Below are 13,445 nucleotides of genomic sequence, written 5' to 3'. Positions count from 1 at the left end.
TCTGTTAATGTCTAACTGGATGTATGAAGTCTTCAGACATGCCTGGTTTGTCTGACTTGTTCCATCTTATTGGATTTAATGGACATGTTGCAGGTAGTTGAGGGTCTGCTTACAATCAAGTCTAGGTTTATGCTGTTTTCTAGTTTGCCCAATATTTATTTTTTTGCTTTTACTTGGATTGCTTTTTTTATTTCCACGTCATTATCATAACTTAACATAATATTCAAGTAAAACTCTTAGTTATTCTGCTCACCTCTATGTATAYCTACATGATTTTGTCACTACTCTTTAACGTGCAATAAAATGGTTTWCCTTGATCTAACACGTGGGGGCGATGTGGAGCGCATCTACAATCCGTTCTCTGTGCATTAAAGAAGAAGACTCCCTGTCTGTGAAGGAGGAGGCCTGGGCAAGATGGCGGGGTCCAAGGTGAAGCAGGACATGCCTCCTCCGGGAGGATATTCTGCTTTTGATTACAAGAGAAATCTTCCGAAACGAGGATTATCGGGTACATACACTGCATATAAACCTACTTAAATCCGGGAAAAAGAGAAACTCCAGTCCGACTGGAGACCTTGCACTGTCCCAACATTAGCTCATGCTAACTGCTCGGTGTCAGCTCATATAGAGACACAATCTGAAATGAAAGGCTCACTGTTGGTAGTTTTTCTTTTTATGTAGCTCTGCTTCTGTAACGGAACAGTATTATGATTTGTAYCGGTGCTAAGTATTAGTAAATTAAACGTATACATTACCTAGAAAACACTTTAGGCGTTTTGACTTGCTAAACTGCTAGCATGTTTGCTTTGTTTACTTCGGTCGCTTTGAAGGATATAGCTTCGTTTGTTGTGAAAAACTATTGATTATCTAATTAGTTTAACGCATATCTGTAGCTGTACGAGTGTTACTTCAATTGCAGTAGGAAATTCCTGGAATACTTTGATTTTATTACCGCTTTGAATGAATCTCGACTACCAAATGTGTCTATTGTAAGACAGAATAGTTGAATGGATCAAACAACTTTTAATGTCAGGCAAAGATAACCTGGATTTAACGCAACATGCAGTCTCTAAATAATGATTGCATTCATTAAGAGGGAACTTTGTCTAATATATGTGTGTATATATATATATATATATGTGTGTGTGTATGTATAATGCCCTCGTTTTGTAAACTATAAATTATCTGTTAATATGAGCTGTTTTTCCCTTTAGTTTAATAAACTAACCACACCCTGGCCTGTTAAGTGAACCTGGTGTACCTCAGTTTCAATGAATTTTTCTTCATAATACTTGAAATCATCATTAAAAACTGCTTTTGTGGTTATGTTATCTTTGTATGATATTACTGTTTGCCACTGCTTTCCAGGCAGACATAATCATCACGTTGGATCCTTAGATCAGATCAAGTGTGTAAACTCCAATACTTAAAACAATTTAAAATGGGACTGAAATATTCTGGGTCGATTCGATTCTTTAAAAGTCTTTGAAACCTTTACTCTGTTTTTACAAACAAAAATGGAAATTTTGATGCTGTAGACGACAAGAGGGGTGTTGCTTGATAAGTTAGAGCAGTCAAATCTAATCTACATTATTAACACACAATGCATCAATGTTATTTTTWAAAAAAAAATCACCTTTCATTTTCTTTGCACATATGTAAACTTGTGGAATTCAGTTCTGTTAAAAAAATACTTTGTTGATCCTAAAAGGAAGTTAAATTAAATGCAAAATAATCCAATTTAGATTTGTGAATTCAAACAGCTGAAATGAATGTGCGGAGAATCAGAGGTAATGCGTGACTTATTTCTCCTATTACCAGGGTATAGTATGTTTGGAATCGGGATCGGCATCATGGCGATCGGCTACTGGCGGATGTTTAGCTGGAACAGAGAGAGGAGGTAAGGCGCGGCTCTCGTTTTGGCTCCYCTTGTCAGACTGTCTGCGATGGCCACAGCGGKGTTGTGATGTTTGTGTCGCAGGCGCTTGCTGATCGAGGAGCTGGAGGCCAGGATAGCACTGATGCCGCTTATTCAGGCAGAGCACGACCGAAGGTGAGGATAAGAACTCGCACGTCGACGTTCAAGGAGTCGACGTTCAGGCACTAAGCAAATGCGTTTCACGTTTCCACAGAACTTTAAGGATGCTGAGGGAAAACTTGGAAGAGGAGTCGATCATCATGAAAGATGTGCCAGGCTGGAAGGTAGAGGATATATTCACCTAATTATTCCTTATATTTTTCATAACCATGTTATATAATATTCTGAGGCATCACATTCACTTTTCATGTATAAACTTCCAACATTCTTGGATTAGCTTTAATTTTCACACACAAGTTTACATCGCTGCACCTTCTATTCCAAAATCTAAGATCAAACTACAGGAAGTGAGGTAAAGGGAGCAATAATAGTCTTAGTTTACCATCTTTATTATTTACTCTTGTAATAAATGACCTACTCGAAYGCCACATTATTATTTTGAAAAAGTTTTAAATTGAAGACTCAATCACACAGAATTGAGCTGCGTAAGTATGGTGATCAACAAGTATATTAATTTTCTATTACACTGCAGCACATRGCAGTAAAGTGTTTGCCAGGTAGAATAAAACCGCAAATATTCTGGTTGGAAAAATCTAAATACTTTTATGATTGCCGTAAATTCATCCGTAAATGAGTGAAAATAGATTTAAAAAAATATATATATATAAAATTGACCAGAAGACCATTATGTCCTTTTCAGTAAAATCTCATCAAAATTCTRATTCCAATGTTTTCCCATGAAAATCTCATCACTTCAAATTCAAGTCAGTGAAATTTGCCACTGTAATGTTTTCTGCAGGTGGGTGAGAGCGTCTTCCACACCGATCGCTGGGTGCCCCCGCTGTCAGACGAGCTGTTCAGCCTCCGGCCACGTGAGCAGTATTTGCACAAGCGCTTTGGCTTCCTGTGGTACGTGTGATTCCAGCCGTGATGAAGATCGTCCCAGACTCCATCAGCTCCCCTGTGGACCTGAGCGCTCGCTCACTTCAGCTTGTAAATGTTCAATAAAGTTTTTTTTCTTTACCGTAATGTTTTTTTWACTTTGGTTTTGATTTAGGTGTAAAAAAAATAAAATAAATTCTAGTTAGGTCAGTACACTTTTCAAAGAATTTTTTCTGGAGTTCTTTTTTCATTGTAAAATATTGTAGTTTTTGGCAGATATTTGCAGTGCGGCAGCTCTGAATATAGCAGCTGTCAGTTTGTGGGGTGGATGTTGGATCAGTTTTTCAAACCTGGTGTTCACCAGCCTGCACGTTTTCTGCTCCAGAACAGCYGATTAAAAAGGGAAAACAGCTCAAGCTTTTCAATGCAGCAGACCTGAGCTTTTTGAAAAGCATGAGGTGTCAAACTTTACAAATTATAAAGATTTAAGTGCTTAAAATTACAAAACTATGCTGATACCAATAAATCCAGTCAAGTGTAACAGGATAAATTGATATTTTGAAAGCACCCAGCATGTCAACTGGCTTCTGCCCCCCTTACAAATAAACTCCCCACCTAGTAAAACAGTGCAGACTAATGGAGAAATCAAAACCTCACTTGCAAAGTTGTTCACACTCCACCTATTGGTCAACTCCCTTAGTAACAGATTACATCAAAGCATCGAGTCATTTGTTGCCATGCACAACTGCCTTAGCAACAAAYGAGGGGATGCTCTTGGRCTACAGTAACCATTAATTTGCCAGGTACCCATCAAAGGGAAGCAGTTTTTCAAATGTGAAGGCCATTGAACTGAAAATATGTCAAGCAGAAAAGCCTTTCAGCCATATGATTTTTTCCAACCCCATCACAAAAGTAAAAACAAGACCAAGTGATTTAGTCTCAGCTTTATTTTACAAAAATAAAAGAGCATTAGCTGCAGAATGTCTCCAACAGTCTTTGACGTTAAACATTTCACAGTTGCTCATGTTTTACACGTTTCTGACAAGCCATCCAAAAGGACCTTCCRTACTTTTCGGTGCAGACTGCGCCAAACCYACTCCTTCATAGCGACCTGCAACACATCAACATGCCAGGTTCACTCAAAATGTTAAGTGGATTCACCTGAACAGGTCCACATGCAGTGTCATTTACCTGATAAGGCGAGTCTGCCTGAGGCACTGTGCCAGCTGTAGCCATCAGACCACGCTGTGATGAGATCCAGTCAAGTCTCAGCGGGTCAGTTCAACCTAGAGAAAGAAATCAATTAGGTCTAAAGAACACACAGGGAGCACAAGATTCTGCATGCAACACTTAAACTTGCCATAGGAGAACAAACATTTCAAGTAGTGTGGTTGCAGTAATATGGGTGACTTGGAAAGTTATTACTGGAGGAAATTTTGAGGAGCAATGGGGGTGAACAGAACTTGACCGAGCACAATTCTATCCGTGACTTAGAGGCAAATGTTTGCGGACTTTTAGAGCGCTACAATCCGGAAGCTTCCTTAAAACATTCCCTCATTATGGCATTATCTGATTCAGGGAGGAGGCCATGGCATGTTTGCAGGAGACATCTGAAGCACAGGACTTTACACAATTGTAGGTATTCATGGAAACAATGAGAACTGCTTTTCAAGGATGTGAGCAAAGCAAAAGGAGATTTTTACCTCACGTGCACTGGCCTACTTTCTTCATTTATGATATAGGCAAGAGCAGCTTTTCATCTTTGAGCACTTGTTGGCAGGCGCAACACTTCTCTCCAAGGACTTGTAGGTTTTTGAAGGAGCTGAGGTCTTGAACATACTGAAGCATTGACAGGACACCAGCTGGTGGCTTGAAAACTTGTGTCACTTTCAATTTTAAATTTCACTGAAGTTTGAACTCACTGGACACGGTTCAAATCAAATTCCTTTAACAAATGTACAGGAGGCACTGGACCAAGAAAATTTGCCTAACCTTACATGATAGAAATTAAGCAGCTGCACAAGTTAATCTTTCATGGAAGAAAGCCAAATTTTAGTGCCCTTCCACAACATTCATTTTAAAGTGATGTTGGGAATTAAACAGTGTTCCCACGCAGCAATGAGTTAGCCACCACCTTAACATTTCCCATGTGATCATTTTGAAGAGGCAACGGAATCAGGATCATTTCACATTGTTTTAATAGGCTCCATGAAGCCAAACTGACAAAGAAAAAAAAATCTTGGATCATACAAAGAACATAAAGTACAAAAAAAAACTGTTCCCGTTCAGTTTACTCTGGTAACGAAGTTACATTTTCTGATCACTTTAAACAAGAGTCCATTTACAGCACATTTAAGATGCAGATGTTGAGCAGAGCACAGAAGATACCTTGGGCAGACTGTAGCATGCTGCATTTTGCAACTTCATGAACAGCCGGCCACTTCGGATGTGTAGTTCACCAGGAATTCACTCTTTTGGGAGATTGAACACAAAATGAGCCTTGGGTAAGCTAAGGTTCTCAATAGTTTAAGAAATTTAACAATAAAATCCCCCAAAGGTTAATCTGAGAATGCTAGTTCTTTCCTCAGTTTAAAGATTTGGTAGGAGGTAGGTCAGTTTATCAACAAGGATAACAAAAAAAAAGCCCCATTTAAGATCTTATAAAAAACAAAACACTTTAAAGTGCTGGACAAAAGAAATTAGCTGATTAACTGATCGACAGAAAGCAATGTGGATAGCTGTTTTATCCCCACGTTAATAAAAGGGGACCGTACAGTAGTGAGATCATACAGATGTTTTGAACGATGGGAGTGGTCAATTGAGCAAGACTGAATTTTAATTTGTAACATGGTTGAGAAATAACCAAAACTCATGGCTACATTTAAGTCAGATGCCAAGCTTCTACAACAGAACTACATAATACACGTGGACATGTTTTTTTTTCCTTGAGGAGCACAGCTTTCAAATACGGCCAGCCAAGTGATGAATCTTGAATCAGGGAGGTTTACTCGTGTGTCGCTGGAGGATAAGAAGTGGGCACAGGTAAAGACACTGAATGTTGACACTGGTGTTTCACAATATCCATTCAACCCACTAGAGCTAGTGCTACAACCCTCCCTTGGATTTTTTTGCTCAAAGGGCTCCATCAGTTGAGAAGTGAGCGACTTTTGAAGGTGGCATTGTCATCTGCCTTAGAGCTTAAATGTCTCCGCCAGCCTCTTTCAKTGTGGAACGGGACAGCAAAGACAGGCAACTGTATGCAATGAGGCTCGACCTTGGGCTCAGGTACAGAACTGAGGGGCACACATGAGTCTTAAATATTAGGGCTACAAAAGGTATCCTTAATATTACTTGAATATGGYAGTTTGAAAACTTTTCAAAAGAATCCTCCAAATTTGTGCTACGGCAAGTTGTCAACGTCTTTAGTAAAGCACTACAACATACGGTATCACTTAAGGTTTGACAGCCCACAAAAATAGCTACATTTAGTCRCATAAAAGATGCTTACCATAGCTGTCATAGCTGTCGCGATAGGATCCAGAGCGGTCACCATATCCACCCTGTCCCCTAAAAGATGACAGCAAAAGTAAGTTTTACCATCTTTATTGCTTGTAGATATTGCTATTCAAAGGCTGGTTAGCAGACTTACCTGTTGTCCCTGTAACCACCTGAAGAATATCCTCCACTTCTGTATCCACCGCCGCCAAAGCTTCTGTCTCCACCGCCGAAGCTCCTGTCGCCATAGCTCCTGTCGCCGTAGCTTCTGTCGCCGTAGCTGCCACCTAATTGCACAGAGCAAATATTACGTACAAAGCAGGGAGAAAAAAAGGAGAGTGAATTAGTTTGGTTGCAATACTCACCACCCCTGGAGAAGCCACGTCCCCTTCCCCCTCGGCCACCTGAGTTGAATCTGCCTCCACGTGGGCCAGAGCTAAAGCCTCCTCTGGAGCGACCACCCTTTCCTGCCTCATCAACTCGAATTGCCCGACCGTCAAGTGTCTACAGGGCATTAAAAGACACAAATTAGTTTGTGTCTTAAAATATTTAGTTGCAGACGGCTARTACATAAAAGCACAAAAATTACCTTTCCGTTCATGGCATCCAGAGCATCTTTAGCATCCTCAACATTGTCGTACTTCACAAAGCCGAAGCCACGAGATCTTCCTGTCTCTTTGTCTCTGATCACGTCAACTAAAAAATATATATATATATTTTAAACTTCCGTTTGATATAAATGGCGCCCTTTTCCACTATAGAATACAGTTCAAAATACACTACCTTTTTCGATGGTTCCGTATTTGCCGAAAGCTGCAGCCAAAGAATCTTCGTTGGTCTCGAAGCTAAGACCTCCGATGAACAGCTTACCCTCATCCGACATTTTCACAAAGTAACTGAAAGAGTAAAAAAAAAAAAAAAAATTAAGAGTGTTAAAGAAAATCCCACACGTCCCATTCCAGCCTCGTCAAGAAAACGGCAGGCACGATGACGCAGCTTTAGCAGAAAGTAGGTCAGTTACAAAATGGCGCCTGGCAGTTGCGCACTTTTTGGTCAGTCACTCATGACGGTTTTTCGAAGCAATACAAATGTCTTTTAGGTTAATAAAATGTGTAAAATGAACGATGTAAACTTGGTTACYCTAATTAAAACCCAACGTCATTTCGAATTCATAAGAAGGGATGCCTTTGTTTGATTTAGCCATTAGCCCGGTTTTTCTTCGTCGCCATTTTGTAAAACCGGGCTGGTCTTTGTCTTAGTGACCTACTTAACTGCAGCACGTTGCCCTACTTTTAGGCTTACATAAGTATTCAAAACAACCAAATTAGGCTAAGAATTGCCATGCCTGTTTTTCTCATATGTTCTACACCAAGAATACATCGAATTTTAGAATTTTTATATTTAACGATTACTAAAAAAAATATCTTTCAAACACACCAAGACCTTACATTAAAATAGAATAAGTGCAGAACGGTCAACCTCCGCCTACGTAAATATCAGAACTATAGTAAATGCGAACGGCGCAAATACCTTTTGTCCTTATGTGGAGAACAGGAGAACGTAAAGACGTGTCGATAAGCGTCGAGTGAGACCGGGAAAGGAGGGACGCCCCTTTTTATATGTTAGRCTCAGAACACTTCTTCTATGGTTCAACAGTATGGTAACTCTACTGCCATCTCCCGTTCAGCGCATCGAACAACTACTAATCCAGGCTGAAAAACAACTTGTGGGCATGCTGAAAACACTTCGTTTCGATTACGAAACGAGAAGTCTTTCCACTTTTCGCACTAAAACCTAAATTGTCCTTTATAGTGTCCTCCATATTTGTTGTGTGYAAACCATTTAATGGTGGAATTACGTTTATCATTTCGAATCTCTGTGTGGTAATTAAAGGGGCGGTGTTGGTTTTCATGGCTTCTCGTCCTCGTGTTCCCTCCATTTTGCAAACCTCGTTGATCCAACTTATTTATTGTCCAAAAAACGCAGAAGTCCCATTTTGGAATACTCATTTGTCRTTTTCTCACCGCGACAGATGTGTTTGTGTATGAAAGTCTTAGCATTTTGTTTTCCATTGTCTGCCTATTTTACGCAGTATCTTTATAAAAACAAACATGTTGAGATATCTCGTGTTTCATCTCTCTTACAGATTTTCCATTTGATAACAAAACACAGCATTCGTACGCGTTTTTTCTCCCTCTCTTGGCTTGTGTTGCGTTATCAGTTATGAACTTTGTTATAATCCACTTGTATGTAAAATGAGGATTTTAAGTTTCACTGTTATCTTCATTGACTCATATCAAATCTTTTAAATATTTTATATGAAAAAGAAAAATTTCTTAGATATTATGTCCTATTATCAATCAATCAATCAAATTTTATTTGTATAGCACATTTCAGCAGCAAGGCATTTCAAAGTGCTTTACATAATTAAAATAAAAACAGAAATAATCAGTGAGAAAGAGAGAGATTTAAAAAAAAAAAATTATGTGTATGCTATAGCATACACATAATATCTACTGGCATTTTCCTACATTAACTAAAAATATAAATGTAAGGGTTTCCCCCTTAGAATTGTTTTCTTTTTTTCTTTTTTTTTTGGTTAGATTATGTGAACTCAAGCAGCAAGACCTGATCAATTTGTTAATTTCATTAAGTCCAATATCCAACCTGGCGGTGTGTGAAGTAAAAGTATCTCTAAAAGCATCCATAACATTAAAAAGCTGCAATGGCCAGCAAATATTAGGAACTGAAATGGCAAATAGAGCAGTTTGCTTTRGCATTTAGTGGAAATGCCAAAACAAACTGGCATTKCCAGTGGTTAATGCCAGTTTACGGTGACAGAAACTATGGTTACTACTTAAAATACATACAAAAAAATATTGCCAAGCACTGTTAAGTGAAAATACCAGGTTTATTTAATACCATGCACATGATATGAGAGCAACAAAGTCAGAAACACATGAACAGGTTAGATTAAAGCTCCAAGAAAGGSACAGAGTCTGTATTGGCTCCGAGTTTGCTCCATCAGTAGACAGACAACATAATCGTTTTATACCAAGGGCAAAAAATATTAAACAYTGGAGGGACAGTATGTCTCCCAAGCAGCAGGAGGAAACAACAGCTAACTTTGGGTTAGTTAGGACACATGTGGACTCCATTCACCAAGCAGGAGAGGGTCTGGTTTTATTTAGGTGTATCTAAACAGGGTGAATACAAGTTATTCTTTTCAGATTTATTTTGTAAAAAAAAAAAAAAATTATTTGCCTAACCCTAAACAATTTTCACAATGTTGTCTAACAAAATAAATAAAATACTTGTGAGTAGAATGACGTAGAAGTTTGACAAAATAAAAATGTAAATGGRGTATTTATACTTTTTCAGGACAGTGTAGATTGGGGAATCAAATGTGTTGCATATCAGATGCCTGTCGCATTTGACCTTGTTCTGACTAATTTTGGTTTCTGTCTCACTGCTCTTTCGCAGTACTTTAGTATGTAAAGCCGCCCCCAGGACGTTCAACTCTGTCTCTCTGCAGCTGTCGCTGTAAAAACAACAACAACAACAACAAAAAAAGACAGGACGTGGGGGTGAAACGCCTAACAATAAACCAGATGAGGGTCATCAGCCAGTTGTTGCTATCCGGCAGAGGTGTAGTTGCATTTGAAAATGCCTTCAGGTCTTTCAACATTCAAACAGAGAACGTTGGTTGAAAACTGGCTGTTCAGGTTTGCACAGAAATCAGCCTCTCTCCTCTCCAAAGGCTGTTCTCCTCTGTACCAGCTCTGCTTTGGATTTACCCAATGCATTCATGTTTTTGGGGTCTCTGTGTCACATAGTCTTCATTTCCCAGAGCATAATGTCACCTCTCCAACACTGGCTTCAAAGCCCATACGGTGTTTTTACTCATGCTCATGTGTTTTATCAGTTATCAGCACACCCCCCGGCTGCTGCAGCTCCTCTCACCGCAACTGATTTGTCGCCAGAAGCAGAGCTCCACTCACGACGCCATCCGTGTTCTCGGTGCTGCTCTGAACGGGTGTCATTCATCACTTTTGATCCACCCCAGTAAGTGAAACAGGAGAGGTTTATGAACAGCTACTAATGGCGGGATTTAAGCAAACCTGTGTTTCTCTTTATTTAAGCAAAGCATGTATGTTGCTAGCGTTAGCCTAATAGCCACACTGCAGAGAGCTGAAAACTACATCCTGGGATTGAAGGAGATCTGGGAGGTTCACCTCGAAAAAGAACAAAATCCACACTTTGAATGCTAATGAAGAATAGTCTGGTTAAGACTTGGCATTTGCATGTCACACTACAAAGGAGATTTGTCTTTTCACCACAAGGCAGGGATTGTGACAAAAGGTGTGGGGGAGGGGAGCTTCTCTCTGCAGCGCTGAAACGAGGAGGAGGAGTATGGAGGAGAGTGTAGGAGGAAATGGATGTTTTCCTTTCCAACACACGAAAACCCGGCAGAAGAAGCTCCTGTGCGTTTCACAGGAAGCAAAGCAATAAACGCTGTTGGTGAGACAGAGAATATACAAATATGCATTCTTTGCTTTTATAGAATGAATATTCTCTAAATATTCATCTAAAGAACGAACATTCAGTTGAATATTCTTTTAAATGCTTTTTAAAATAATTTTCACCTGGAGATCTTTTTCCAGACCCGAGAATTGTCTCTCAACGTAAAGAAATAAGGATATTGCTAGCTTTATATAAAAATGTTTAATGTCAAATGATGCAGTGTATATAACACAAACTCATTTTGGAACAATGATAGTCACAGTCCAGCACTCAGCACACCATAAAGATGACACTGAATGAAATAAAAGGGTGAAGAGCCAGTTTTGAGTTGATCTATTCCTCGTTCCTCACCCTCGACAAACGGTGTTGACAAACCAGTTGGTTCTTCCAACAAATGCCTCAACGTGAAAGGGTGAACTCCACATAGAAAAGTCGAATGAACTAATAAAGTCTGTTCAAGGTTTTATTAAGTCTCTGCTTTCATTGTTGTTTATATGCTCTTCTTCATTTTTAAAGGGAATATTCTCCAAAGATGACACAGACTCTTAACATTCATGATAAGGCAATATATTGCTTAGAGTTGTGGTCAGTTGTAAGAGGCACACTCTTTAATAAACATGAAAGAGGTAAGTCRCCTGATCAAATACATTGATCTCGTCCAATCACAGATAAACTTAACTCAGAATACATCACTAAGTAGAATATTTACATMAAATTTACAGAACAGTATGCCAAACAAGACAAGTCACAGTGTTTGGACTGTGTCGTTCACATTACAGGAATTACAGCGTGGAGGTGAACCGGAAACCAACACAGACATATCGATGCATATTTTAAGGGATAATTCAAGATTTTAAAACTAAAGATGCCTTCAAAGGTTTTGAGCTGCTAATATATTATAAATATACACTGCTCAAAAAAATAAAGTGAACACTTAAGTGGTCCTTTTATTTTTTTGAGGAGAATATAATACAACCCTTCTAGTATTCATTCAATAATCAGATTAGACAGACCTGGAGGCTGAACCTAATACTGGCCCAAGAGGAGCCACGACATATGTTGACTTCTATCTTAAAAGTACTCAAATCTCATAAAGGTGGTAGAAGTTTATGCAAACGCTCATATGAAATGTCAAGCCATCAAGTGGTTATTTGCAAAGAAGCTGATGGACACAAGCAGCGTAGGCTGGAGGCGGTGCGCCACCAATGATCCTCCTGAAACACGTTCTGATTACAGAACATAAACGACTTTAAAAAAAAAAAAGAAGCATTTTCAACGAGCTAGAAACTAAAAATCTGCTTATTTTATGCACAAACACATACTCAATGATCATATTCAAGGAGATTTCCACCAGATATTCAGAAATAAAACAAGCAGAATTTTCAGAATATTTTCTGTCGTTATTTTTAATTGTGAAAATATCATGTCCTACAGTAACAACGACCACTGAGGCTTGTTAGGAATATAAGAATATTTTAATATTAATCAATTTCTTTGTTGATTAATCCCTTTTTTTTAGGGATTTCAGTAAGGCTCTAGACTGCCCGATTATGTGTGCTCTAACCTGCACACATAATCCTGGTGTTATTTGAAAGCAAGTTTGCAAAGATTATACTAAGTAAGAAGGGTTATCAACTTCAGTTGAGATAGTAAAACCTTTTAAAGACCCTCAATTTCAAAATCCTAAAATATCCCTTTAAGGATGAGGAGGAAAACATAATGTATATTTCATGAGCTGGGGATAGTCTTACTGGTGGAGAAGGAAAACTAGGAGGACCATCTGTAAATACTGCATGTTGTTGTAAGGCACAACTCATGAGTTAAAAACGACATAGTCCTGCATCATTTTCAAGGTTGATTTGCTATTTGTTTTTATGTCCAGAGAATAACAAGCCCCCAAAACCCACAGAGCTGAGAACAGAAACCCTCTTAATCATAAGTTGTTTTGTTTCTGCTCACAGTAACTAACCTCTAAATGAATGTAGAACAGAGAAATAAAAAAAACAACTTTCTGTATTATTATGCTACATTAAGAGTCATCTCCATAAAGCTTATACGTTTTTCTTTAGTAGCTCTTGCTACTCAAGAGCTACTGATAAATCTCACTAGGAACAGAAAAAAAAAAAACCTGCTCTGGTTTTATGCACTGCATATTAAGAAAATTCCTTCCTTCTGTTCAAATAGCTACAAGAAGAAATCACAGTGAGCGGCTTGCGTACACTAGGAACGGTGGAGCCGGTGCTGGTTTGGCTGAGCGAATCCATGGAGGAGAGAACACCTACGAATCCGCCTCTGGCGACGCCTCTGATGCATCAGAAGCTGCAGCCGCTCCATCTTGCAGTGCATTGTCTTATTCTCTTCAGAGGAGTGAAGCGTCTGACTCTCATCCCCTCCTGGAGAGAGAGAGAAGAAGAAAGAAAAAAAAAAACGTGTTACACTCGATGCATGTGTGTGAAAACAAAGAGTGAAATTGCACATGCACAAAGACAAATATTATATATATATA

General features: G+C 38.9%; 3 protein-coding genes across 8 annotated transcripts in view; 1 reads left to right on the top strand and 2 right to left on the bottom strand.

The window, feature by feature from the left end:
• The first annotated feature begins 375 nt into the window (after positions 1 to 375).
• ndufa13 (NADH:ubiquinone oxidoreductase subunit A13) lies at positions 376 to 3,067 on the top strand. The gene is made up of 5 exons (XM_008433846.2): positions 376 to 508; positions 1,822 to 1,900; positions 1,982 to 2,053; positions 2,133 to 2,202; positions 2,838 to 3,067. The coding sequence occupies exons 1-5, from the start codon at positions 415 to 417 to the stop codon at positions 2,955 to 2,957; spliced, it is 435 nt and encodes a 144-aa protein (XP_008432068.2). The 5' UTR covers positions 376 to 414; the 3' UTR covers positions 2,958 to 3,067.
• A 782-nt stretch (positions 3,068 to 3,849) lies between these two features.
• On the bottom strand, positions 3,850 to 8,050 carry cirbpa (cold inducible RNA binding protein a). Of its 6 annotated transcripts, XR_535948.2 has the most exons (8): positions 7,946 to 8,050; positions 7,199 to 7,311; positions 7,005 to 7,111; positions 6,781 to 6,919; positions 6,570 to 6,702; positions 6,429 to 6,487; positions 4,112 to 4,206; positions 3,850 to 4,031 (listed from the first exon to the last, which is right to left on the bottom strand). XR_535948.2 is itself a non-coding variant. In XM_008433849.2 (7 exons), the coding sequence occupies exons 2-7, from the start codon at positions 7,296 to 7,298 to the stop codon at positions 5,387 to 5,389; spliced, it is 543 nt and encodes a 180-aa protein (XP_008432071.1). In that variant the 5' UTR covers positions 7,299 to 7,311; positions 7,946 to 8,050; the 3' UTR covers positions 5,102 to 5,386. The 6 variants fall into 6 exon arrangements, 5 of the variants coding, with proteins under 5 accessions (XP_008432071.1, XP_008432073.1, XP_008432069.1 ...); XM_008433849.2 differs by lacking the exons at positions 3,850 to 4,031; positions 4,112 to 4,206 and adding an exon at positions 5,102 to 5,391; XM_008433851.2 differs by lacking the exons at positions 3,850 to 4,031; positions 4,112 to 4,206 and adding an exon at positions 5,163 to 5,391 and having other exon boundaries at positions 6,820 to 6,919.
• Positions 8,051 to 11,388: 3,338 nt separating this feature from the next.
• The window catches only part of LOC103479437 (midnolin), a 7,087-nt gene continuing 5,030 nt past the window's right edge, over positions 11,389 to 13,445 (bottom strand). The window contains exon 7 of the mRNA XM_008433852.2: positions 11,389 to 13,332. Within this exon, the coding sequence (XP_008432074.1) occupies positions 13,160 to 13,332 (173 nt within the window). The 3' untranslated portion in view covers positions 11,389 to 13,159. The remainder of the gene's footprint in view (positions 13,333 to 13,445) is intronic.

Source organism: Poecilia reticulata, linkage group LG17 (assembly GCF_000633615.1).
Source record: "Poecilia reticulata strain Guanapo linkage group LG17, Guppy_female_1.0+MT, whole genome shotgun sequence".
Lineage (NCBI taxonomy): Eukaryota > Metazoa > Chordata > Actinopteri > Cyprinodontiformes > Poeciliidae > Poecilia > Poecilia reticulata.
This window is presented reverse-complemented; position numbering and strand designations above follow the sequence as displayed.

Excerpts from the sequence above, each read along its gene's own strand:
- ndufa13 (XM_008433846.2), top strand. The coding sequence starts at position 415 with ATGGCGGGGTCCAAGGTGAAGCAGGACATGCCTCCTCCGGGAGGATAT. Across the intron at positions 509-1,821 it reads TCCGAAACGAGGATTATCGG|GGTATAGTATGTTTGGAATC; the intron begins GTACATACACTG and ends TCCTATTACCAG. Across the intron at positions 2,203-2,837 it reads AAGATGTGCCAGGCTGGAAG|GTGGGTGAGAGCGTCTTCCA; the intron begins GTAGAGGATATA and ends TGTTTTCTGCAG.